The sequence below is a fragment of the Giraffa tippelskirchi genome, chromosome 11 (genome assembly GCF_054371585.1).
Source record: "Giraffa tippelskirchi isolate mGirTip1 chromosome 11, T2T-mGirTip1v1.2.pri, whole genome shotgun sequence".
Classification (NCBI taxonomy): domain Eukaryota; kingdom Metazoa; phylum Chordata; class Mammalia; order Artiodactyla; family Giraffidae; genus Giraffa; species Giraffa tippelskirchi.
In genome coordinates, this window is record NC_137285.1 from 124,933,056 (window position 1) to 124,957,806 (window position 24,751).

Below are 24,751 nucleotides of genomic sequence, written 5' to 3' on the forward strand. Positions count from 1 at the left end.
TGATTCTCTAGAGAAGAAGAGTACAGGCAAAAAAAAAAAAAACTTCTCAGAATTATAGCAGCTTCTTAATATAACCATGCAGTATTATAGTAATTCAGTTTTTCAGACACTGAATTGGATAAGACACTGAGTGTAGAAGCAGAAACAACTGTATTTGTGTTCCAAATTGGAAAAGGAGTATGTCAAGGCTGTATATTGTCACTCTTCATATTTAACTTATATGCAGAAAACATCACGAGAAATGCTGGACTGGATGAAGTACAAGCTGGAATCAAGATTGCCAGGAGAAAGATCAATAACCTGAGATATGCAGAAGACACCACACTCATGGTAAAAAGCAAAGAACTAAAGAGACTGTTGATGAAAGTGAAAGAGAGTGAAAAAGTTGGCTTAAAGCTCAACATTCAGAAAACGAAGATCATGGCATCTAGCCCCATCACTTCATGGCAAATAGATGGGGAAACAATGGAAACAGTGGCAGACTTTATTTTTGGGGGCTCCAAAATCACTGCAGATGGTGACTGCAGCCATGAAATTAAAAGACACTTGATCCTTGGAAGGAAAGTTATGACCAACCTAGACAGCATATTAAAAAGCAGAGACATTACTTTGCCAACAAAAGTCTGTCTAGTCAACACTGTGGTTTTTCCGGTAGTCATGTTTGGATGTGAGAGCTGGACTATAGAGTTGAGCACCGAAGAACTGTTGCTTTTGAACTGTGGTGTTGGAGAAGACTCTTGAGAGTCCCTTGCACTGCAAGGGGATCCAACCAGTCCATCCTAAAGGAAATCAGTCCTGGGTGTTCACTGGAAGGACTGACATTGAAGCTGAAACTCCAATCCTTTGGCCACTTGATGTGAAGAACCGACTCACTGGAAAAGACCCTGATGCTGAGAAAGATTGAAGGTGGGAGGAGAAGGGAACGACAGAGGATGAAATGGTTGGATGGCATCACCGACTCAATGGACATTAGTTTTAGTAAGCTCCGGGAGTTGGTGATAGACAGGGAAGCCCGACGTGCTGCAGTCCATGGGGTCGCAAAGAGCCAGACATGACTGAGCGACTGAACTGAACCTTTTATAAAGATTTATTTTGTGCTCACAGTAACATTTTTTAACCTTTGGTATGAAATTTAACAAAATCTAAGTTTACATTGCAATGTGAGGACCACATAACACCTAAAAAAGACCTGGGAATATTAAAGAGATGACTTTATTTGTGCTTTTATGTCATTTTTAAATTAACTCCCTTCACTATTATCTACTGATAGACATGAATATATAATAGAAAAAGTTCAGCGTTCATAACAAATAAACAATAGCCTACTAATAGATATTTTCCTAATAGTTCTTTCTCTGCTAGAGACAATCAATTTGTCGTTTAGATTCAGATTAAAAAACATAACATACAGTGGAGACTGAGATTTGGCTATTCTAGTAAAGACATCAAATGTAAGATACAGGAGGACATGATATAGTGGACTTAAGAGTCAGAAGACCTGCGTCTGAACACCAATTCTCCCATTCTCAGCTACGTGACCCTGGATGAGTAACATAAACTCTAATTCTACTTCATTACCTAAAAAAGAGAATGATAATGACCCACCTCATGTATAAGGGAATAAACACAATAAAGTATGTTAATGTGCTCTCTTAACTGAACAACTGTACAGAACAAATTACTTTTAAGTTATGAGTAGAAAAGTTAAGAATATCACTTGAAAACTTTGCAACATGGATTTTGTCAAGAAACAGAATATTTTGCTGGTTTACATTTAGGATCACTCTTCACCCCATTCCCATTTTTTCCCCCAGATTACCTTTTCTTTTTTTCACTGAGACTATTTTTTTTTTAGGGCAGATTTAGGTTCACTCCAATTATCAAAGCATCACCTTGTAAGCCTTAAAATAAGATTATGTTTTTTGTAAACAATCAAGTGTTTGGTCACTACCATAGCAACAGATGCTACAGATGGCTGGTCCAGGAAATGGGCTGGCTTGGGGTTGAAGGGAGTAAGTGTTCCTTCTTCATTCTTTAATCTTTGTAATGCTATTATTTGATCTGAAGAGCCCATAGCTAAAAAGACTCGAAGACTCCCATTTTGGTGGCCTGAGAACACGTCAATCACAGGCATGTAGCTGTCGACAGCAACAACTGGATACCGAGCATCAAGCAGCAGGCGAGAAATCTTGGGATCTCTAAAGAGAGAGAAGTTGTGCATGAGCAAACAACAATCATCAATCATGCCATAGAGTTGCTTCATTTCTTACTTGTTTTCTCAGTTTGTTAAAAACGGACCTACAACTAGAAAAGTAATGGTGGTTTGAAAAAACAGGATTCTATCCATAATCCATCAAGTAAAATGACAGGCAGATAAGCTCCAAATGCAGCAATTTGAGGGGGAAGGGATGTGTCTAACTTATCTCTGTATCATCATGGCCCCAAGGCTTGCTGAAGAGCATATTTTAGAGGTAGGCACTGTGGTCAACTAGGAAAAGTATATAAATTTTGGAGTCCGGCAGATAAATTTTGAGTAATATTACAAATAATATCTGCTAATTACTGAGTACTTACTATGTCATAAGCACTTTAGTTTCTTTACTCCTTCTAACATGGCCAAGGTTGCTATTCTTCACTATTCACAGATGAGAAAAAAGTCTAAATGCTCTTCATTACCATGCTGAATCTTACATCTCCCTCTTACTTGCTGTATGACTAAGTAATCGGCATAACTTTTAAAGTGTTTCCACATCCGTAAACTGTAGGTAAGAAAACCTGCATCAAAGGGCTGCTGTTAGGACTAAACTGAGATAACCGATATAAAATGCCAACATGATAAGTGCTTAGTAATTGATAGCTATTACTGTTCTACACACTCAGCAATGAAAGGGGTCTAAGGAAATGAAAAGGAAAGGAGAATATCAGACCAGTCTAATACCACAACAAAAAAGAGGAAAAAGCCAAACACCTACGGCTGACAACGACATCCATGATTTCAGCAGAACTCCTTACCCTGACCAGGCTTCCCAATGTTACCATCATGTAAGTACTAAACTGTTCACTGGAGGCTTATTCCTTTACTGTCTCACTGGATCCTCACAATTGCTCCAAGAGGGAGGTAGGATATCTGTCATCACCCTCATTTTACAGATGATAAAAAGAAAGCCAGAGAGGCTGACATCTCCAAGTTAAACGATAAGCTTCCTCATTTGCAAAAAGGGAATAATGATAATACTTCCTGGGGTTATAGAGAGGCTTATACGAGACACTGCCCACAATAGTGCTCTTTGCAAAGTGTAAGGTACAGCATTTAAAACACAGAACCATGAGAAGGTTGTTAGGAAAGAGGTCAGTTCTAGAATAATTAAAAATCAGTACCTTGAAACAAAAACTGAACAGTTTGTACTGAGGATAGAAATGATTTTCAGATAAATCAATATCCCATCTAAGTTTGAGTAGTGATAAATGAGGTACAGCAATAAAATCTGAAGGTCTAAAAGACAATGCTCAGTATAGAAATCTTGCAAATGGTTGATGTGAACAATACTAACTAACGTGTGTGAACAATACTAACTAAAGTTTGTGACAGAGATAAACCATCAGTTCTGTGAGGTGATAAACTTTGGCAGCTGAGCTTCTTGGTGAGGGGAGTGGACTAGAGAGACAGATTCTCTGGGTTCTAATCCTAGTTCCACCAGTTTAATACATATTACAAATTATTTAATTTTCCTGTGCCTCTGTTACCTCATTTGTAAACAGGGGAAATAAAATTTACCTGCCTCAGAGGATTGTTGTGAGGATTAAAGGACTTGATGTATGTAAGGTTCTTAACATAGGGCCTGAAACATGGAAAGCAGTATCTGTATGATTGCTATAACTTAGGAGAAAGAGCAGCAAATGTAGTGAAATTGAGAAAAGTCCTCCCAGGAATTACTGGGCTGGATATGTTTGCAAACTGCAAATACTCCTATTCAAGTTCATATAAAGTTAAAAAAGTAAAGTATTGTTGTTGCTCAGTCAAAAAAATAAAATAAAATAAAATAAAATTGTAAAAAAAAAAAAAAAAAAAGTAAAAAAAGAATACTTCAAAAGGTCCTATTTACTTGAATGACACGTAAAACTGATGGAGGGGGAGTTTCACCAGCCCGAGAAGCTTGTCCTGTCCTGGGCTCCGCATCTTGTTCCAAGTTTCAATTATCATCACATTGTTCTTAAGTCTTTCCAGACATTTGGAAGACAGAGAGACAGGAATCACCTGGGGAGAGGGACAACCAAAAAACAAAACAAAGCAAAACCCCACATCTGAGACAAAGTATTAACTTATACTTTTATTCAACAAGCATTTACTAAAAGCCTATTTGCCACGCACAGTGCTAGGAGCTGAAGACATCAAAATAAAACCCACTCTGTATCCTCAGTCTAAAGCCGCAGCCTTGTTTAGAGACAAACACATAAAGGCCAAATACGAAACAGCATGAATTCTCTGATGACAAAGCTCATCTAGATAGGGCTTCTGGGGCACAGGTGGGAGAAGAGGATATTTAGAAAACTGCAAGTAGCTGAGCACAGCTGGACTATCTAGTGTGCGGAGAAGAGGACACTGGAGAAGCACAGGCAGGATCTTAGAGTCCAAATTAGGATCCGAATTCTAGCCTGAAGGCCATGGGGACTCGCTGAAATGTTTTAAGCAGGGGAGTAAAATATACAGGTTAGTGTTTTAGAAAGATCATTACTGTTGGTACACAGAGGAAGGAATGGACAGGGAGAGACAAACAGGTAGGACAGTCGGAAAGCTATTTGGAATAGGAATGAGGGCCTGAATGAAAGCAGTGGCAATGGAGTAGAGATAAGATAATTTATTCCAGAGATAATTAAGTTTGTAGCATCTACTGGATTTGGTAAGTCATTAGGTAAGAAAGACTCAAGGTCAACTTTTAGGTTCTGCTTGGGTTTCTAAGTGAATTATAATATGAATTAGGGCAGACAGGAAGAAGAGGAACAGATTTGGAAGGAAAAATAAATTCAGATTTGAATACATCTGAATTACTTTTCCATTTACACAACTTTATTGAATACTTGCAATCTGCCAGGGGACGTGTTAGGTGCCAAGAGGAAAAGGGCTCTTGAGAGATCTAGGTGGTGACGACCAGAAGGCAGTTAGACACAGAGATCTGCAACTAGAGGGAAATGCCTGGCCTACAAAGAAGTGTGGATTTGGAAGTCATCTTCACACAAATGAAGCTATGGGAGTAGATGAGGCGACCATGGGGAAAAGAGGGCTGGTTTGGAGAATGCTAGGTACAAAGTAATGAACAGGAATACTAATAATTAAAGGTAGGAGAGAGGGAGAAGTGCGGGGGTCACAACCCTTTCCCAGTTTTCCTACTATAGCTCAAAGGCTGAAAAAGAACAGCTGTTGAGTCAGAAGGAAAGTAAGAGGGGAGAATCACAGACATCAAGGGAGGAAACAATTCAAGCAATAGCATCAAACTCTATTGAGAAATCAAGTAAGATGAGTATTTAAATCAGCGGAGGAATAAATGAGTCTAAGAAAAAATAAGTAAGATAAAGATTGAGAGACTGGAAACAGAAAAGAAAAAAGTTTAAATGATCAAAGTCCTAGAGGAAACAGAAAGAAACAGAACTCAGAATTCAGGCAAAAGAAATAGGAGGAAACCATATAAACAGACAGAACAGAAAGAAAGAAAGACATAAAATGTTTTAAAATGTTGGCAATGTCTTTTTTTCCTCCCATTCAATAGTGGGATTGGATCTGCACACCAGATAATTATAAAAGTCCCTCCAGTCTGAACATTCTCTATTTCCTTTACAATGTAATTATTTGGGAAACATACTTCTCTTCCCTCCCCAACTCCCATCTTCATCCTTAATGCATATGGAACATTAAGACATGTACAAAGTTACCTGAGAAAAGTTAAAGACTGGTTTTGTTGTGCCCCATGCAATGACAGATCTGGTGACTTCTTCTGTGCTGAAGAGTTTGCAATTTAAATAAACATTGCTTGATGGTTGTTTCTCAGATTCTCCAGTAACGAAATCTTTTCCATCTGGCACCATCAACAGCACATGTAATAGCAAAGCACTCTCTTTTGTTGACCCATTCATCTCATTTACCAAATCGTGAGAGGACGGCACCGCCATGAAGGATGAAGAATTTGGTATAAAAGGGCTAGGTGACTTTGGGGTGGGCGGCATCAAATTCTGCATTTTCTTTACAGTTTCTTCATGAATTTGATTTAGGGTCTGTGGATTTTTGGTACAAGTAACATCTTGAATAGTTTCTGGCAGTGTCTTATCTGGATTTGTAAGAGCACGAAGTGGGGTGTGTTGGGTATTGCTATTCAACTCTGTACTGAAATCCTTGTTATCTAAAACAAGCTCCACAGTTACCTAGAAAACATAAAAGGAAGAAAGTTAATAGGGATATCTTCTAGAATCGGAATTAGAATTTTGGAGCTAGAAGCAGCATCAGATTGTAAGGATATAAATTAATCCATACTCAATACTGCAATAGTAGGAACACTAATAGACTGCCTTACCTCACCAGGATTAAGAAAAGCTAAGCAGATAATGCATCAATAACACAAGATGAGCCTACAACATCATCTTGTGCTAGAAAATAAGGGAAGTGCTCGGAAAAGAATGGAGACATACTCAAAGGACAGAATTCAGTTGAAGGGGCTCCCATTGGACAAATATAGGACAATTTGAGTTTCAAAACGAATAATAATAGTAGTGGGTTATAAGCTTTTGAATAACGTCAGAATCCATGAGTCCATACAACTATCAACAAATAAGGGAGAAGGGACAACTCTTCTGTATAGAATGCCAATTAATAAATGCACAGGGAATGGTAGAGTTAATGGTGAAGTTAGAAAACCATATAAAATCATATCCTTTCAATTATCATAGTAATAAGTCATTCAGATAAACCCCAAATGGAGGACACTGTACAAAGTAACTGGCTTTACTTTTTTTTTTTTAACATAATTAAGATTTATACAATTTTCACACAACAGTAGGATACAAATTCTGTTCATGTTCCCATAGACTATAAATTAGGAGACACTGGAACATATCCAGGGACATAAAACAAAGTGCAAAAATTTCATGGTCTAAAGGTATTGAAATCAAACAGAGTCTGTTCTCTTATCACTGTGGAATTATATTAGAAATCAATATCAAAAGATATCTGAAAATAACCCCCATATTTTCAAGTATAATGTGACATTTACCAAGAGAGATCTTTAACTTAGGCATCAAAAGCCTCATCAAAAGTAATAAAATATCTTTATTACTGGAAAAAAAACCCCAAAACTATACAGAGGGTGATTGTAGAGAAGAAAGCATTTAAATGAGAAATTAATATCAAAATGAGAAATTATTATTAATGATACTTTAAACAAAAGCCCATGTATTTGGAAATGAAATGTCCACTTTTAAATGCTGGGTGTATCTAAGAAGCCATAACAAAGAAAATTAGATGGCCTTCCTTTCAAAAACAGTAAAGTACTAAAAGACAAAGAAGGGCAGCACAATCGTTCCAGACTAAAGGAGATTAGAGAGATAACAACATTTAAATGCAACAGATGTTTGGTTCTTGAGTCTGAAATACAAACCCAAGTAGTATTTCTAACACAGTTTCACTTATTAATGACTCTATATGGGCTATAATCAAACCCTACCTATTCGTTACACAAATAAGACCATTATGTAAACTGAGGTTAATTAATTGTTTAAAGGTTCTTCCCTTCTTCGGAATCAGCTACCCTATTATCTTACATATCATGTAAGACATGTAAGCTCTCTTATGTATCATATGCATAAAGGTAATAAGCAAAATTTAATTCATTATAAATAAATAAATGTAGCAGATGATCCTGGAATGGAAAAAAAATGCTACAAAGGGAAGTATTGGTATAGTTGGTGAATCTGAGTATGGACTTACAGATAGAATATAGTACTGCTGTTAAACTGATCTTTATTACTGTACAGTATTATGTATGATGCTGCCTTTGTTATTAGGAAGTGAAGTGAAAGTCTCTCAGTTGTGTCCAACTCCTTGCAACCCCATGGACTATACAATCCATGGAATTCTCTAGGCCAGAATACCAGAGTGGGTAATTGTTCCCTTTTCCAGGGGATCTTCCCAACCCAGGGATCGAACCCAGGTCCCCCGCACTGCGGGAGGATTCTTTACCAGCTGAGCCACCAGGGAAGCCCAAGAATAATAATTTTCCTAGTTGTTATTAAGAAAAACACACAGAATTCAGGGAGAAAGGTTTAATGTCTGTAACATATTCTCAAATAGTTCAGAAAGAAATTGTGTATGTGTACAGAGACAGAGAGTGGGGAAGGAGACAAAAAGAGAGAGAGAAGAGGTGGATAATTATAAAGCAAATATGAAGAATAATTGCTGAGTTCAGGTAGTAAGGGTATATGAGTTCCTTGTACTATTTTTTGCAATTTTTCTCTAAGTTTGAAATTATTTTTCAAAGTTTAAAAATATTAAAAAGTAAAAAAGGATGTGGGATAAATGATGAAGAATGAAAATGGTCACTATTTTATGAGACTGAATTACTAGAGATAATGGGGACTTGTACCTTTTATTTGAAATCCACAGCAAAATTCTTTTGCTCTATTGAATACAGATAGCAATCTATCTAGAACAGTACTTCTCTCAACAAAGCCAGGATAGAAACAATTTCTAGTCCATCAATTCTATTTATTACTCCTTTCTGATTGTAAACCTTACAGTCCAGAATGGACTAGGAAAGCAAAAAAATAAGACTCTGGTAGGGGAAGAATAATGTGATATTGATTTTTTTCAATGATAAGTGAAACAAGTCTTTAAATGGTATTTATTACTAAGAAGGCCAGAAAGAGGGCAGAGAGGGCTTCCAAGGAGAAGCAGCATGAAAATCAGGAACAAAAGCATGAATGCATAAGCCAGCATGACATCTTGGCAATTCTTTACATAGTTTGACATGGCTATTGGTAGAGAAGCTACAAGAGAGACAGCTGCAGTGGTCGGCTGGGGTCATACGATGGGCCCTTTTATCCTTTGGGTGATAAGGAGTCATGGAAATGTTTTAAGCATGGCTGTGATGATTTCAAAAGCCCACCAGGACAACAGGACAAAGCTATACTGAAGCCACACATTCAAATTCTTCCACCTAATGGAAATGTAAACTGGTGCAGCCACTGTGGAAAACTATATGGAGGTGTCTCAAAAAACTAAAAATAGAACTATCATATGATCCAGCAATTTCACTCCTGGATACATATATGAAAGAAACAAAAACACTAATTTGAAAAAATACACCCACCCCAATGATACCAGCATTATTTACAGTTACCAAGATATGGATGAAACCTAAGTATCCAACACAGATGAATGAATAATGAAGATGTTGTATATACAATGGAATACTACTCAACCATAAAAAAGAATAAAAATCTTGCCATTTGCAAAAACATGGGTGGACTTAGAGGGTATTATGCTAAGGGAAATAAGTCAGACAGAAAAAGACAAATACTGTATCACTTATATGTGGACTCTAAAAATGCAACAAACTTGTGAATATAACAAAAAAACAGACTCACAGATGCAGAGAACAAATTAGTGGTGGGGAGAGGGATGGGGCAAGAACAAAACAGAGGCAGCAGATTAAGAGGCACAAACTACTATGTACAATGTAAAATAAGCAACAGTGCAGTTCAGGGAATATAGTCAATATTTTATAATAACTATAAATGGAATATAACCTTTAAAAATCATGAATCACTATACTGTACACCTATAATTTATATCACACATCAACTATACTTCAATTAAAGAAATGATTAGGGTAAGCTCTAAAAAGAAAAAAAACTGCTTCCACCTAAGAAACTGATGCTTCTGAATAAAAGGAAAGAACTCTTGCTCTGATGAATTACATTCAGCATCCAGGAACAAACTCAGTCACTTCTCTCCTTGTTGACTTCCACTACTGTAACCCTAACCATCAATCATTTCTTCTCTGGATGCAATAGATTCCCTATTTTCCCTCCCGAACCTTACAATATTCTCCATAGGGTCATTTTTTAAAATGTAAATCAGGTATTACTTTCATGTTTGTTTCAATGTCCTTCTTGGCTCTTAGGATAAAATTAAGACCTTTACTCCTACTACAAAACTCTGAACAATATGGCTCCTGCCTGTCTAGCCAATCTCCCATTTGGCTCACTGTCCTGTGGCAACATTCTGTCCCCTGATGAAGTCAAGTCCATTCTCACTTTAGGGTCTTCGCATGTGCCATTCTTTTCTCTGGAATGATCTTCCTCATGCTTTTTACTTGGTGGTCTCTTCCTCTCATTCTTCAATTATCACCTAAATGTCACCTCCTTGGAGACATCTTTCCATCTCCTATTTCCTCCCGGGTACTTACTATCACATGTGTGTGCATGCTAAGTTGCTTCAGTTGTGTTCGACTCTTTGCAACCCCATGGACTGTAGCCCACCAGGCTCCTCTGTCCATGAGATTCTCCAGGCAAGAATACTGGAGTGGGTTGCCATGCCCTCCTCCAGGTTATCACACAGCACACCTTTTAGCTCTTTCGCAGAACTTGTGTTATTCTATTCTAACATAAGCTGCAAAAGTTAAGATGCTGATCTTCTCTTTCACTGCTACATTCTCAGGCCCAGCCAGTAACACATGCTCCATACATACTTGACTACCTGAATGTGTATCTACCTACCTTGATGGGGCCCAGAGGAGTCTGACCATTCTCCTGTTGTACTGGAAGCTGGTCACTGAAAGAAAGCAGCTCAGACTGAATGACAGTTCGTAAAGGAAGCGATGCAGAACCAATGACTTCTGGCTGAGAAAAGAAGGAAAGAAAAAGTTTACGTTAAATTAAAGAGGAGCCACAGGGACTAAAAATGACAACATATGATGACTTATAAAGGAATCCATGCTTTATGAAGTCAATAGCTTAATTATTTGACTGAAGCAACTCTTAAGTGGGAGCCTATATTTTGCCATTGTGGTCTCCTTTTTGGGTTTCACCACTTCTCCGTGAAAGATTAGAGAGGGTTTCAGGAGTCAGAAAGAAGTTAGGAGACTATTTTTTTCTCTTTTTAAGAGTTAGTCCTTACAAAAAATGTTTGCTGCTGCTGCTAAGTCGCTTCAGTCGTGTCTGACTCTGTGCGACCCCATAGACGGCAGCCCACCAGGCTCTCCTGTCCCTGGGATTCTCCAGGCAAGAACACTGGAGTGGGTTGTCATTTCCTTCTCCAATGCATGAAAGTGAAAAGTGAAAGTGAAGTCGCTCAGTCGTGTCCGACTCTTGGCGACCCCATGGACTGCAGCCTACCAGGCTCTTCTGTCCATGGGATTTTCCAGGCAAGAGTACTGGAGTGGGGTGCCATTGCCTTCTCCACAAAAAATGTTTAACTTCACTCTAAAAAATAAAAAGTGCAATTAAGATGATACAAATGTTTGCCATTAAAACTAGGAAAACTATAAAATATATCCAATACTGTCAAGGTTATGGAGAAACAGAGGCTGTCATGTGTCTGAAGTTGGGAATATAAACTGGCAGCATTACTTCTGAAAGCAAATTTAGCAAAAAATATAAAAAGTGTTTAATATTCATATTCTTTGGCCCAGTAATTTCACTTCTGGAAATTTATACTGAAGAAATAATAATACTTAACAATTTTATATGGAAACGTATATTTTAAGTTACAATGAGAAATGATTAAATGTTCAATAATCAGGAATTAGTCATTATACCACATTCCTAGAATGGAATACATAGCTGTTAAAATGCTTTTTACTAAAATTTGAAATAATATGAACAATTTTTGTTATGTTTATGAGAAATATGGTATTAAGTTATATATATATATAGTAAAACCTTCACATATTTATAAAATTATGTGGAAGAGTAAATATGTATTTTTGAAAAAAATGAATAAAAATCCTTAAGACAATGTTAAATTAAAAAAGGATAAAAATTGCATATAAAATTATCCTAATACTGTCAAAGATTTATACATATACTGTATTCATTTGAAAAAGATAAAAATGATATACATAAATATTAACAACAGCTATTTCTTGGTGATGAAATTATAGGTGATTTTTGTGTTTTAAAAATATTTTTCTATTAAAAACATAATTCTTTTATAATTAGAAAAAGCCATTAACTACTGATTCAATGCAAATACACTGAAATGCTTATAGAGGTTGTCAAATTATGTTTTTCCTTCTCCTATTTTGCTGTATTTTCCAAAATGAACCTATGGTATTTAAATCCCCTGAAAATACAAACAAAAAGAAAACAAGATGCATTCCTCATGCTATCCATAGCAAGGAGGTCAAATATTATAAAAACTACTCTTTTAATTGAAGGAAGTAAAAACTGCTCATGCCATAATTATTGATTTTTGTTGTACCAACTGCAAGTGGATTTTATAAAGCTGGAAGTAGCTGATAAAACTGCTACCCACAATATATTATTTTGGATATGGGATGGATACCTTATATATTCTGTCTAAAAAAAGAAAGCAGAGCCTCAAATTAAGGCTGCTATTCTGTATCAATCCAAACAGTCAACTCTCCATAGCAGGGAGCATAGCAAAGAGCTTAAGAACTTAGGACCTATAAAGACTTGGGATAGAGTCCTGGCTTTGTCTTTTATTAGCTTTATTATTAGGGCGACCTTAGACCTAAGTTAAGTTACTTCACTAAATCTCAGTTTTTTTCATCAAATTGAAGATAACAGGTACCTAATTCACAGAGTTGTTTTAATGATTAAATTTGATAATATCCATGCAGAGCCTTTAGCATAATATCTAGCTTATGATAAATACTAAACAGAAATTTAAAATTATAATAACAGACAATAAATCATAAGCATTACTATTGTTTGAGCCTGGAGAAATTTCTAGTTTAAGATACGAATATAATTTTAAGTATGCTCCAAATCCCTGGTGTGACTAAATGGTAAGGCAAAAGTCACAATCACTTGAAGTACCTTTTTCTGTGGGGTTTTCTTTGTGTATATTTGGAAAGTAAGATTGGAATTCCACCAGTGTTTGATCATTGGGCCACCAAACTGTACTGGAAACACAGATCTTTGCTGGAATTTCACCACTGTAATGAGAACCAGACACATAAGCACATGTCATACCATCCAACTGGAGCCATTTCACCAATTCATGCCTTGATATAACCCACCTCTCTTTCAAATCTAACTAAAATCTCTTTTAGGAATCCAGTCGGTGTAATTTCACAGAAGTGTTAGGGTTATAGGACTTTGACTCTGTGCCTCCCACCGTGATTAGTCACTTCAAGCAGTCAGCCGAGAAGCTGATTGAGAAGGGAGCCGTGGAAGCCCTGGCAGCAGCCCTGGCCCACATTTCGGTGCTACGTTGGTAGACCAGTGCTCCTTAACTGAGATGCGGGCTTTGTGACCATGATCTTGCAGTGCTCAAAGGAAATGCCAAACATTAGTTATGCTTGGAAAGAACTTGAAGAGCAACTGGGTGAGGATATTGATTCCAAAGTGAAGGGAATGGTCTTTCTCAAAGGAAAGCAGGGTGTTTGCTTTGATATCCCTACCGCATCAGCAACAGAAGTACAGGACAAGTGGCATGATTCACAGTGCTGGCAGCTTTCTGTGGCCATGGAGCAACCAGAGCTGGAAGGACCACGGGAAAGCTATCACAACGTCTGAGGACAGCGGGAAGGCAATTGAGGCTTCAGGGCACAGCATGAGGGCAACCGAGGTGTCAGGGAACAGCAGGAGAGAAGTAGAAGCTTCAGAGAACAGCGAGCAGGAGGTGGCTACACAAGTGTTGCTGCTGCTTCTAAGTCGCTTCAGTCGTGTCCGACTCTGTGCGACCCCATAGACAGCGGCCCACCAGGCTCCCTCGTCCCTGGGATTCTCCAGGCAAGAACACTGGAATGGGTTGCCAGTTCCTTCTCCAATGCATGAAAGTGAAAAGCGAAAGTGAAGTCGCTCAGTCATGTCTGACTCTTCGTGACCCCATGGACTGCAGCCTACTAGGCTCCTCCGTCCATGGGATTTTCCAGGCAAGAGTACTGGAGTGGGTTGCCATTGCCTTCTCTGGCTACACAAGTAACAGATTCTAAAACAAAGGCCAGAAGTAGAGTTTTAATAAAGCACTCAGACAGTACTTTGAAGTAGATGATTTATTTGTCAAAACAGAACAATGTTCAGCAACATGGAACTGAACATTATTTTTCATACAAAGTTAAAAGCACATTGTATTTCCTTCCTGACCACTTTCCCAGTCCCCATCTCTTCAAGAGAGATAAGCTTCATCTAAATTATTTCATATGATTGATGACTGTCATTTATGACTTTATTGCTACTTCTGTCTTGGGTATTCCTTTGGAAAAGGTGTACAGATTCATTACATATTCTAATGTATTGTCTACAGATTGTAAAGTCAAGGATATATCGAAGAAGGAAATGGCAACTCACTCCAGTACTCTTGCCTGAAAATCCCATGGACGGAGGACCCTGGTAGGCTCCAGTCCACGGGGTCGCTAAGAGTCGGCCCGACTGAGTGACTTCACTTCCTTCCACTTTTTACTTTCATGCATTGGAGAAGGAAATGGCAACCCACTCCAGTATTCTTGCCTGGAGAATCCCAGGGATGGAGGAGCCTGGTAGGCTGCTCTCTATGGGGTCACACAGAGTTGGACATGACTGAAGCAACTTAGCAGCAGCAAGGATATATCTGCTGATACTTAAAAAAAAATTTTTTTATTGAAGGTAATTGCTTTACAGAATTTTGTTGTTTTCTACCAAATCTCAACATGAATCAGCCATTTTAAGTTGACCTGTCTTTATACATAGAAATGTCTCTTAACAGACTTCCCAGGTGGCTCAGATGGTAAAGAATCTGCCTGCAATGCAGGAGACCCATGTTTGATCTCTGGATTGGGAATATTCCCTGCATAAGGAAATGGCAACCCACTCCAGTATTCTTGCCTGGAGAATTCCATGGAGAGAGGGGCCTGGCGGGCTACAGTCCACGGGGTCACAAAGAGTCGGACACAACTGAGCAACTGTCACTATAGGACTCAAATAACAAAGACAAAGAGAAAATCCTGGGTACAGTACAGAGAAGATAAGCAGGGCTACGTTGCTCTACTTTGCTATGAGAAATCATCAGTGTCAAGCATATGAGCACTGGATGTGTAAAGAGACATACCATACACTTCACTGGGTGTAAGATATGGCTTAGTGTTTTAAAAGACAAGTTGATAGGCAGTATAATGAAAGAAGGGAGATGGCTGGACAATGAGAGATAAATGAAGAGAAGAACTCAATCAAAAGCTATAATAATGAAAATGAGTTTATTTTCTGACTGAAGACTAGGGGACTCTTCTTGTCACACTTGGACAAGTGTGATGTTCGTTTGCAGTGTTGGGCAGAATGGAGTCTGTCTTTTAGATAGAAAGGAAAAGGTTTCTGCTGTAATAGCAAGTGTGAATGGGATAAAATGATGGTAGTATCTGAGTCTGTGCTCCCTGCTATGGGGCTTTAACAGGTTTTTTAAAACAGGAATGTGGGGTAGAATCATTTGATAGATGAGCAAGTTCTGTTATTTAGTAATGAACCACTTCAGCCACAATTTATCACCTGTAAAATGATCTTCCAGTTCATTTACTTCTAGACCCTTAAAATGGATCTGAAGAACCCACACAAAAATGCCCAGATACAGGGAATCCACGATCTCTAATATTCATTCAAACAAACCACTTGATCTACTGATTTCTATCCTTGCCATCTTAATTCTTGACTATTTATTTCTCTTGGTAAATACTTATGGACAGAATCTGGGCCTTGTTATTTGGATCCATCCACAGGAACTGTTAAAAAAAGGTCTGGTCCCAGCAAGCCCACACTCATTAGACCAGTTTCCCTGCTTCTCCCACCATGGAAAGAGAAGTAGGATAACACCTACCCCTCATTGGAGTGCTGAGAGGATCAACTGAAGTAACAGATAAAAAAGCACTTTAAAACTTTAAAACACTATGAAACCTTTAAAACACTATAAAATCTCTTTTACAAAGAGAACTCTATATCAGCCTGATGCTACTTGGATTTCTCCTTACTACTTAAGTATGTCTTAGCACTGTTATTTTATTTCTTATATAATTCTGTTTCTTAAGCTCATTATTATTTTAAACTAAAAGTGAGTTAAGGCAATAATGGAAGAATAAATTCATGTGAACAAATTAGTAGCAATATCCCTAAAAGACTTTTATTTTTAAAGAGCTGAAGGAGATACTGAAAATATCTTGTCCATTGCATGTTATTATTGACAGGGGCCCACAGATGGAAAGGCCATTGTATCCAGGGTCACAGAATTAAGTGTCTGGTATAACCAGAGCTAGAACTCTTCCAATTCTTGACTTGATGCTTATTCCATATGTCTCCTATTATCCTTCTCAGAATGACAAAAGGAAAACTCAGTCTCTGTGGCCAACAATAATAATGCATGAGAAGCAATACAGATTAAGTGCACACAATTTGGAATCAAGAAAGTTCTAGGTGCAAATTCTAGTTCAACCATAAATCAGTTGTATTATCTTAGACAAGTTACTTAATTGATTTATGTCTTAGCCTCCTCTTTCCTCACCTATATGTATGTGTTTTAAAGGATCACATGATTAATGTATGTGAAACACTGATAATTTAGTGCCCCCCAAATGTAAACTACTATTAGTTACATGCTATTTTAGAGTTTAATGCTTTTACATTCATTATCCTATCTGACTGTACATTAAGCCCTTGTGTAATACAGGCAGTCACTGCTTTGTAGATACTATGTTAACTGAAACTCGTGCATATCAGAACCACGTCCTTGCTATATCCAATTTGATAGATGGGGAACATGAGGCTCAGAGAAGTTTTAAGGAGCTCATCAAATGTCATATGGATAGAAGGAGGTAGACGAGGGAAGACCTGAGAAAAGAATCCAACATTTTTCTTTGCATTGGGGTTTGATAAAAACAGATTAATTGCATTAAAGCTTCTCAAACATACTTCAGCCAGCAGAATCAATTATACACTCTCGAATGCTTTGAACAAACCTACAGAGTACCTTTTGTTGCTATCAATAATTTAAGTTACAGAAAATAAACATATGAAAAAATGTAAGTGCCCTAATTCTTCCTTAAGGTGATGGAGAAAGTGAAACAAATGACTCTAGTAAAACAGTATTTTAAATTACTTTAGGTGCTGTTTTTAAGGATAAATAAGGATTTATTTTAAGGGTATTTATTTTTAATGATTGGGCTGGAAATACATCAAATAAGAAATGACGTATGTGCAATACTATTCATTGAAGCACTGTTTTTAATAGCAACATATAGAAAGCAACTTAAATATTGAAAGTTGAAGTATTATTGCAAGTCAAAAAACCAGTCAGTAAAATCACATATTGTATGATTCCATTTAAATCAAATGTCCAGGATGGGAAAATTGAGACAAAGTAGGATAGGAGTTGCTTAGTGAAAGGGGGCAAAGAGGGAACTGAAGAATGAATGCTAGTAAGTATGGGATTTGTTTTAGGTAGGATAAAAATGCTCTCAAATTAAGATTGTGGTGATGGTTATACAACTTGTGAATATCTTAAAAATCATTGTGTTGTATACTTCAAATGGATGAATGACATGGTATGTGAATTGTATCTTGATATAGATATTTTAAAAAGGGAAGAAAAGAAAAATGATAATAGCGGCAAGAAAGTGATTTAAAAATCAAGTTCTGTAAGAGGCTTGAGAGAAAAAAAATAAATAAATAAATAAAAATCAAGTTCTGAGCTATAGTTTCAGCTATGTCACTGCCTTGCATGAGGATAGTCTGAGGATAGGATAAACCTCTGAGCCAGTTTCCTCACTTGTAAAGGAATATGATAAAGTCACCTCAAAATTCTTTCTACCTCTAAGATTCTATGATAATATAGGAATATATGAGTAATTACAGATTCAAAAACCCTCCCAAAGTAAAAATGTCTAAGGAGCAGAAATCAAATTCTCTCTTACCTCCATCTATAATTTTACTGGATGCAAGTCGAACCACTTCAGTGATCAAAGAGGTCTTTGTCAATCCATTTTTGGAAAAGCCCACAGGAAAGTGATATTCCACAAAGAAGGTGCTAAAAAAATCAAAACAATTAAAAAACAAACCAAATAACCAACTTCTTTTCTGATAAATCCTACATATCTTTCAAGGCCCTCAGAGGACTTCCTCTTTTCAAAGCCTTCACCAATCTTGTGTTCTTACAGCACTTTTCATATACAACATCTCTTTCGGCTCCTAAAGCCCTATTATAGCAGCCATTTAAATGTTTCTCTCTCCTGCTGACTGTAAGGCATGGAAGAACAGAGTCTGGCTCTTAAGTTTCTTTATTCTCAGACTTTTAGTGCTTGGGACCTAGTGGGAGATTTAGCACATTTTATTGATTGATGAAGCATATGAAAACACTAACTACAATATAATTATTTCTTCTCATCACAAACACTTTTCAGAAATGTCAAATTTAGTTTTCCCATGTGAGAGACATACCGTTTTTTTGATGTCAGCTTAGGTGGTCTCCCAGGAAAAGTTTTTTTGCCAGAGGTATCCTGAGGACTATCTGCAGGAACTCCCATTGTTTCGATGATGATTCTGACTGAATGTGTTCTACCCAGAAGGGCCAGTTTATCCACACTTAGTGTCATCACTTGGGCATCTTCTGGAGTTTCCGATAGCATCTGCTGTTCAACAAGATTTCTGAAAGGAGTTCATACAGGTAGTGAGGCAGACTGTCAGAAGCCAAATATGAAATGATCTAGTTTGTACAGGCAACAGGAGGAAAGAAGAAGGGCAGCAGGCATCTTAATGCACAAGTTATCAAGGACTGAGAAATGGCCTTAGTGTTAATTTACAGTGAAAAAATTCTCAAAAACCATAAAAACATTGTCGTAATCCAAAGGCTTATCTCCACACAAGTATAGAAACTGATATGATAGAATCAGGTTTTCAATAAGACTTTACTTCAGTTACTACTTTAATATAAACTACTATCATCACTTTAGTGTATTCCTTTTCATTTGCTTTCTTTATGTATACTTTCTACATTAAGTGTAACAGAGTACAAATACAACCCATAATTCTGCTTTCTTTCTTAACCATTTTACTACATCCATCTTTCATGTTATTACATGTTTAAGGATTGCAATACTTAATGCATTATTGTAATTCACTTAACCAGTCTGACAGTGTTGGCAAACACAGGTCATTTCACATGAGGAGATCTTGTGAAAATAATCTTTCCTTGCTTTTGCCTCTAAACAAGCATTCATAAAGAGCCTCACCTATTTTTCTTACCCATCTCCTTCTTCGACTTATGATCATTTGACTCTAGAACCTTAGGAGATCTGGCAAGAGCTTTTGACTGGCTCATTGTTTTAGAAGGGACATCATCATCTTCACTGAAGATATCACTGACACTGGTATCAGATTTCTATTGAGGGGGAGAAAAGAGAAGAGAGGCACTAAAAGATAACTGCTTTGGGGATAGAGGTAACGAAAATATTTCTCTGAAAGTAGTAATCAAGAAAGAACTGATACTAAGGAGACAATCCTATGCTTCTCTTGGCTACACAAAAATAACCCAAAATTCACAAAAATAACCTACAAGTCAGTTCAAAGAAAATGAAATAAAATTAGATTCTTCTTTCAAATTCTCAATAATAATGACTATTTACTGATTGCCTACTATGTATCTGGTACTATGTTAAATGCTGCATGTGTATTTTTAGTACTTATTACATTCCTATAAGGTATCCTTATCTCAACTTGTACAAATGAGAAAATGAACGCTGAGAGAAGTTAGGCACCTTTAAGATTCACAGCTGCTGCTGCTGCTAAGTCGCTTCAGTCATGTCCGACTCTGTGCGACCCCACAGACGGCAGCCCACCAGGCTCCTCTGTCCCTGGGATTCTCCAGGCAAGAATACTGGAGTGGGTTGCCATTTCCTTCTCCAATGCATGCATGCATGCTAAGTCACTTCAGTCACGTCCAACTCTGTGCGACCCCAGAGACGGCAGCCCACCAAGCTCCGCTGTCCACAGGATTCTTTGGCAAGAATACTGGAGTGGGTTGCAATTTCCTTCTCCAAGATTCACAGCTCTAAGTAGTAAAGGCAGATCTTGATCTCCATGGGTTCCAAAGCCTCTATTTTTACCACAGTTTGAGGCAAAATGATTGTACAGTATCACCTAACTATATGGGTGCAAAGACTAATTTTTTTCACCACTCTAATGCAGTGCTCAAGGCTTAGGAGGTAATATGTTCTAGGGGGGAAAACACGGGCTTTTTGCCAGACCAGGGTAAGAATTCTAGTTCTGCCACCTATTAATAATTACTAGCAATTAATGTCTCTTAAGTTTTTATTTCATGATATGTAAGAGATGACACTATCTCATGGGGCTAGGAAAAGAAGTGAAATAATGAATTTAAAACATTTTGGACAGTTCTTAATAACAGGTAACATAAATTCTCTGGCACACAGAAAATATGTAATCAATGTAAGTTCCCACAGCTAGTGGGAAGTGTCTGTAAAACACAGGAACCTCCATCTGGTGCTCTGTGACAATGTAGAGGGGTGGGATGGGGTGGGTTGGAGGGAGGCTCAAGAGAGAGGGGATATATTTATATTTATGGCTGATTCATGTTGTTGTACAGCAGAAACCAACACAACGTTATAAAGCAATATTCCTCCAATTAAAAAACAAAGTAAGTTCCCTTTCTCTTCTCCTACTGGTAACAGTATCAGTGATGACTTTTATTGTAGAAAGTCATGAAATCCTAACAATTCACAATGTCTTTTAAATCCATTTCCTCTTTTCCAACCCCACTGCTAGCTACCTCTCTCATTCTGGCTCTTTCTGCCTCTGTCTTTCTCTCTGTCTCATGCTTCCAATACCAAAAATGGCTTCCTATCTGCTCCTGTTATTCTCCTCTCATCTGGCCTCCTACATAATCGCTAGGTTAACATTGCTAGAACACTATTTAGGTCATGTTATTTCCTCCTCACTTAATATTCAAATACTTTCACAGACTGGTTTCAGTGTGCTAGCTCACCTTGTTGATATCCCCGCCACATGAATTCTTACCCAATCAAATTAGATGCCTGGTAGTACACAAACTGCTTCTCTAAACAGGTCACTCCTTCTATTCCTATTTCACATCCTTTATCACTCTGAAACTATCTTTCAAGTCTCAGTTAAAATCCCTTCTCCCTCATGACGCTCCTTCCTGACAATCTCATATAAAGGTTCTCCCTGTTTCTTCTGTACCCTGGTAGCTCTCAGTCTTTCCACTGAGCTGGTATAAACTACACTGTATTTCAGGTATCTGTGCTGACCTAGAGAAACAGAAAATGGGGAATACGATAGCAATCTTCACAAATATAAAGTATTATTTGTGGAACAGTGAATGAACTTATTTTGTATATACTCTGTGTGGGCTCAGTCGTGTCCGACTCTTTCTGAATCCATGGACTGTAGCCCGCCAGTCTCCTTTGTCCATGGAATTTTCCAGGCAAGAATACTAGAGCAGGTGGCCATTTCCTAGTTCAAGGGATCCTCCCAATCCAGGGATCAAACCCTAGTTTCTTGCATCTCTTGTACTGGCAGGTGGATTCTTTTTACCACTGCGCCACCTGGGAAGCCCCATATACTCTAGAAGATGCTAAACCAATGAATGGAACATATAGCTTGATATAAGAAAGAACTTTGAAAATGCTAAAACTGCCTGAAAAGAGAATGTTCTTTCTTAAGGGTCAGTAGGGATATTTGTTCCCCATGAATAGAGGTACTTCTGGAACATCTGTATCTGAAAAGATACCAGTCAAGGGTGGTTCTGAGGGTATACCTACATTGGCTCTTCCTTCAAAGAGCTCTAAGGAAGCCATACAATATATTAAGACCATAGGCTTTTGACTCAGGCAAACGTGAATTTGAATCTTGGTTTTAACACTTATTTGTGTGTGTACTTGGACAAAATAATTAATCTTACTAGTCTTATCTCCTCATCTGTAGAATGAAGATAATACCCTACTCTTCAGACTTGTTATAATTAGAGTATGTAAAATGAATAGCTTTCTGTCTGGCAAGTGGTAATGTGCCTACACCCACTAATATTATTAATAACTCTATGATTAACTCAAGAGAAGTAATTGTTTAATTAACTTCTCCAATTCCTAAGCTTTCAGATTCAGTAACTTACAGGTGCTGTATAAAATAAGTTCTCCAGGAGACTCTGGTCATACTGAGGGTCACTGGGCTCACTGCTGCAATACACATCACTCCCAGGAGATGGGGAATCTGGAGGAGAGCCTAGGCCATCCCAATAGCGACCTTGGGACAATTCAGCACTGCAGAAGTAAGAAAAACAAAACAGGACTTTAAACGAAGTTTCATCTTAGTTATTCTTTTTTTTGGTAAACATTCTGAAGTTCTAAACATGGAAGAAAATACATGAAACAGAAGACTTACATTATATAGAAGACTATCTAATACTTTTATATCATATTCCTCTTCCTCCAGGATGTCAACAACTAGCACTCAAAAAATACATTACAGATACTGATTGTGATCTCATTCATTTACTGAACATTTTACTGGGCACCTATTATGTGCCTGGCATGATGTTAGGTCCTGAATGATACAGAAATGGCTAAGCTAACTTAGCCATTCTTGTTCTACTCTTGTTCTACTCATGGTCTAGTAGGGAGAGAAAAAAAGTAAAGAACTGACTATAATTCAATGGAGTTAAATGTCATATACTGTTTTTGTGAAGAATGACTAATTTACAAACATACCTTCTTCTATTAAGCAAAAATATATGTATTTAGGTTATTTATGGCAAGATCAGGTCTATGTGGAGTAGAGAAATAAGTAAAATAGATACTCTACTTGTAAAGAGTTTGTAAACTAATAAGAAAGATAAGCATACAAATACATGTATATTTAATTTTAGTTTCTCCTATAGTAATTAGCATTTAATAAACATCTATAAATGAACTTACTGATTCTTAATGAACATGTTAATTATTGAATATGTGCCAAACACTGCGCTAAGCATTTCAATTAATTCTTTCAACTCTGCTTCCCTTTCAAGCCAGCTGCTATACTTTTTTCCCCCTTCTTTCTCGAGAAAATAATACACGATCACTACCTTCAAATTATAAGTGCCTGCTTACAATGAGGGAGACCTGGGTTCAATCCCTGAGTCAGGAAGATCCTCTGGAGAAGGAAATGGCAACCCACTTCAGTACTCTTGCCTGGAAAATCCCATCGACGGAGGAGCCTGGTAGGCTACAGTCCATGGGGTCACAAAGAGTCGGACACGACTGAGCGACTTCACTTTCACTTTTCACCTTCAAATTAGACTGTGTTCCTAAAATTCTTGGAACAGAGATGCTCAACAAATAGATGTTCAATAAATATTCCTTTCTTTAACCTATAGCAGAGCTTCTCAATCGTAGCGCTACTGACATGTTGGGTCAGATGAGTCACTGTTGCTGAGAGCTACCATGTGCATTCTGGATCCCTGGACTCTACTCATCAGAAGTCAATAGCCTGAAAGCAATCCCTCCAGGTGTGACAACCAGAAGTATCCTCAGACACTTCCAAATGTTCCATACAGTGGGGATGGGGGGAGCTGGCTTCCAGTTGAGAACCACTGATCTATAGTAATCTCTCTCTCAAAGGTTAAGAACAACCTCCTAACTGCTCAAATCCAACTAACAACTTCACAACCCACACAACTTCTCTGCAGCTTGTGAACACTGCTCCTATTTGAAGCTCTACTTCTTGATGTTCTACACAAGTCTCATTTGCCACTTATGGATCCCCACTTCCCTCTAGTCGCTTTTCTCCCCTCCTTGCAACCCTTAAAGTTATGAATACTTCTACTGCTCAGTATATAGTCCTCCAGTTTTTACTTATTTTTCCAAATTAACGTTTCTTTGAATGTATTCTTGTCTATGATACATTAAAAAGCATGCCATTTCCCTCCATGCAATACTTAGGACATACTTACAACTAGAAACTGAGAGAGGTCAGAGCTATTCTGCACAGGCCAGTGGCCTGGGGTTCCTGTTGGGAGGGCAGGAAATATAAAAGTTGAAAAAACGAGAGGGGGCCTGGAATTTGTCTGTATTCTTTGGCTACAAGACAAGTCCACTCTTTTCTTTTTCTTCTTAATCATGTTTTAATCAAGGAAAACATGTACATATTTTAAAAGTCAAATAGGATCATAAGACATAATGAGAAACAGTAGCTGCCTGCCTCCTTAGAAGTAATCACTTTCAACTCCTTGTTTCTGCTGGTACTTACCTTTACATTTCTAAGTAACACATGTGTGTTTCTATTTTCTGATTTTTTCACTTTTCTAAATGATCTATAGACTTTGTATTATGAAAAAATGAAAGATCCATTCTCTTAAATCATTATTCTTCAAAACAGATTTCCCTTTCCCCCATCTTCTCAATTTATATTACAGTTTTCTGTTGTTAATCTTCAGGGTTAACATCATATCAGAGCCAAGTATAATTTACTACACTTTCTTTACAACCTTCTAGCTTTTCTTGTTTTAATAACTGCCTTAATTTTTGTTTAAAGTAGCCTTCTATGTGCCAAT

General features: G+C 37.6%; 2 protein-coding genes across 10 annotated transcripts in view; one reads left to right on the plus strand and one right to left on the minus strand.

The window, feature by feature from the left end:
• Positions 1–24,751, plus strand: part of DNAJB13 (DnaJ heat shock protein family (Hsp40) member B13) — a 171,083-nt gene that overhangs the window by 123,929 nt on the left and 22,403 nt on the right. The gene's annotated exons all lie outside the window — the stretch shown is intronic.
• Positions 1–24,751, minus strand: part of C2CD3 (C2 domain containing 3 centriole elongation regulator) — a 120,779-nt gene that overhangs the window by 66,806 nt on the left and 29,222 nt on the right. For all 9 annotated transcript variants that reach the window (XR_014068403.1, XR_014068404.1, XR_014068406.1 and 6 more), the window contains exons 8-16: positions 22,334–22,481; positions 19,416–19,564; positions 18,625–18,831; positions 18,102–18,214; positions 13,048–13,166; positions 10,762–10,884; positions 5,926–6,411; positions 4,104–4,255; positions 1,952–2,198 (exon numbers count right to left, since the gene is read on the minus strand). Coding sequence is in view for 5 of the 9 variants with exons in the window: in XM_081539557.1 (XP_081395683.1) it covers positions 1,952–2,198; positions 4,104–4,255; positions 5,926–6,411; positions 10,762–10,884; positions 13,048–13,166; positions 18,102–18,214; positions 18,625–18,831; positions 19,416–19,564; positions 22,334–22,481 (1,744 nt within the window). In the remaining 4 variants the exon portion in view is untranslated. The remainder of the gene's footprint in view (positions 1–1,951; positions 2,199–4,103; positions 4,256–5,925; positions 6,412–10,761; positions 10,885–13,047; positions 13,167–18,101; positions 18,215–18,624; positions 18,832–19,415; positions 19,565–22,333; positions 22,482–24,751) is intronic.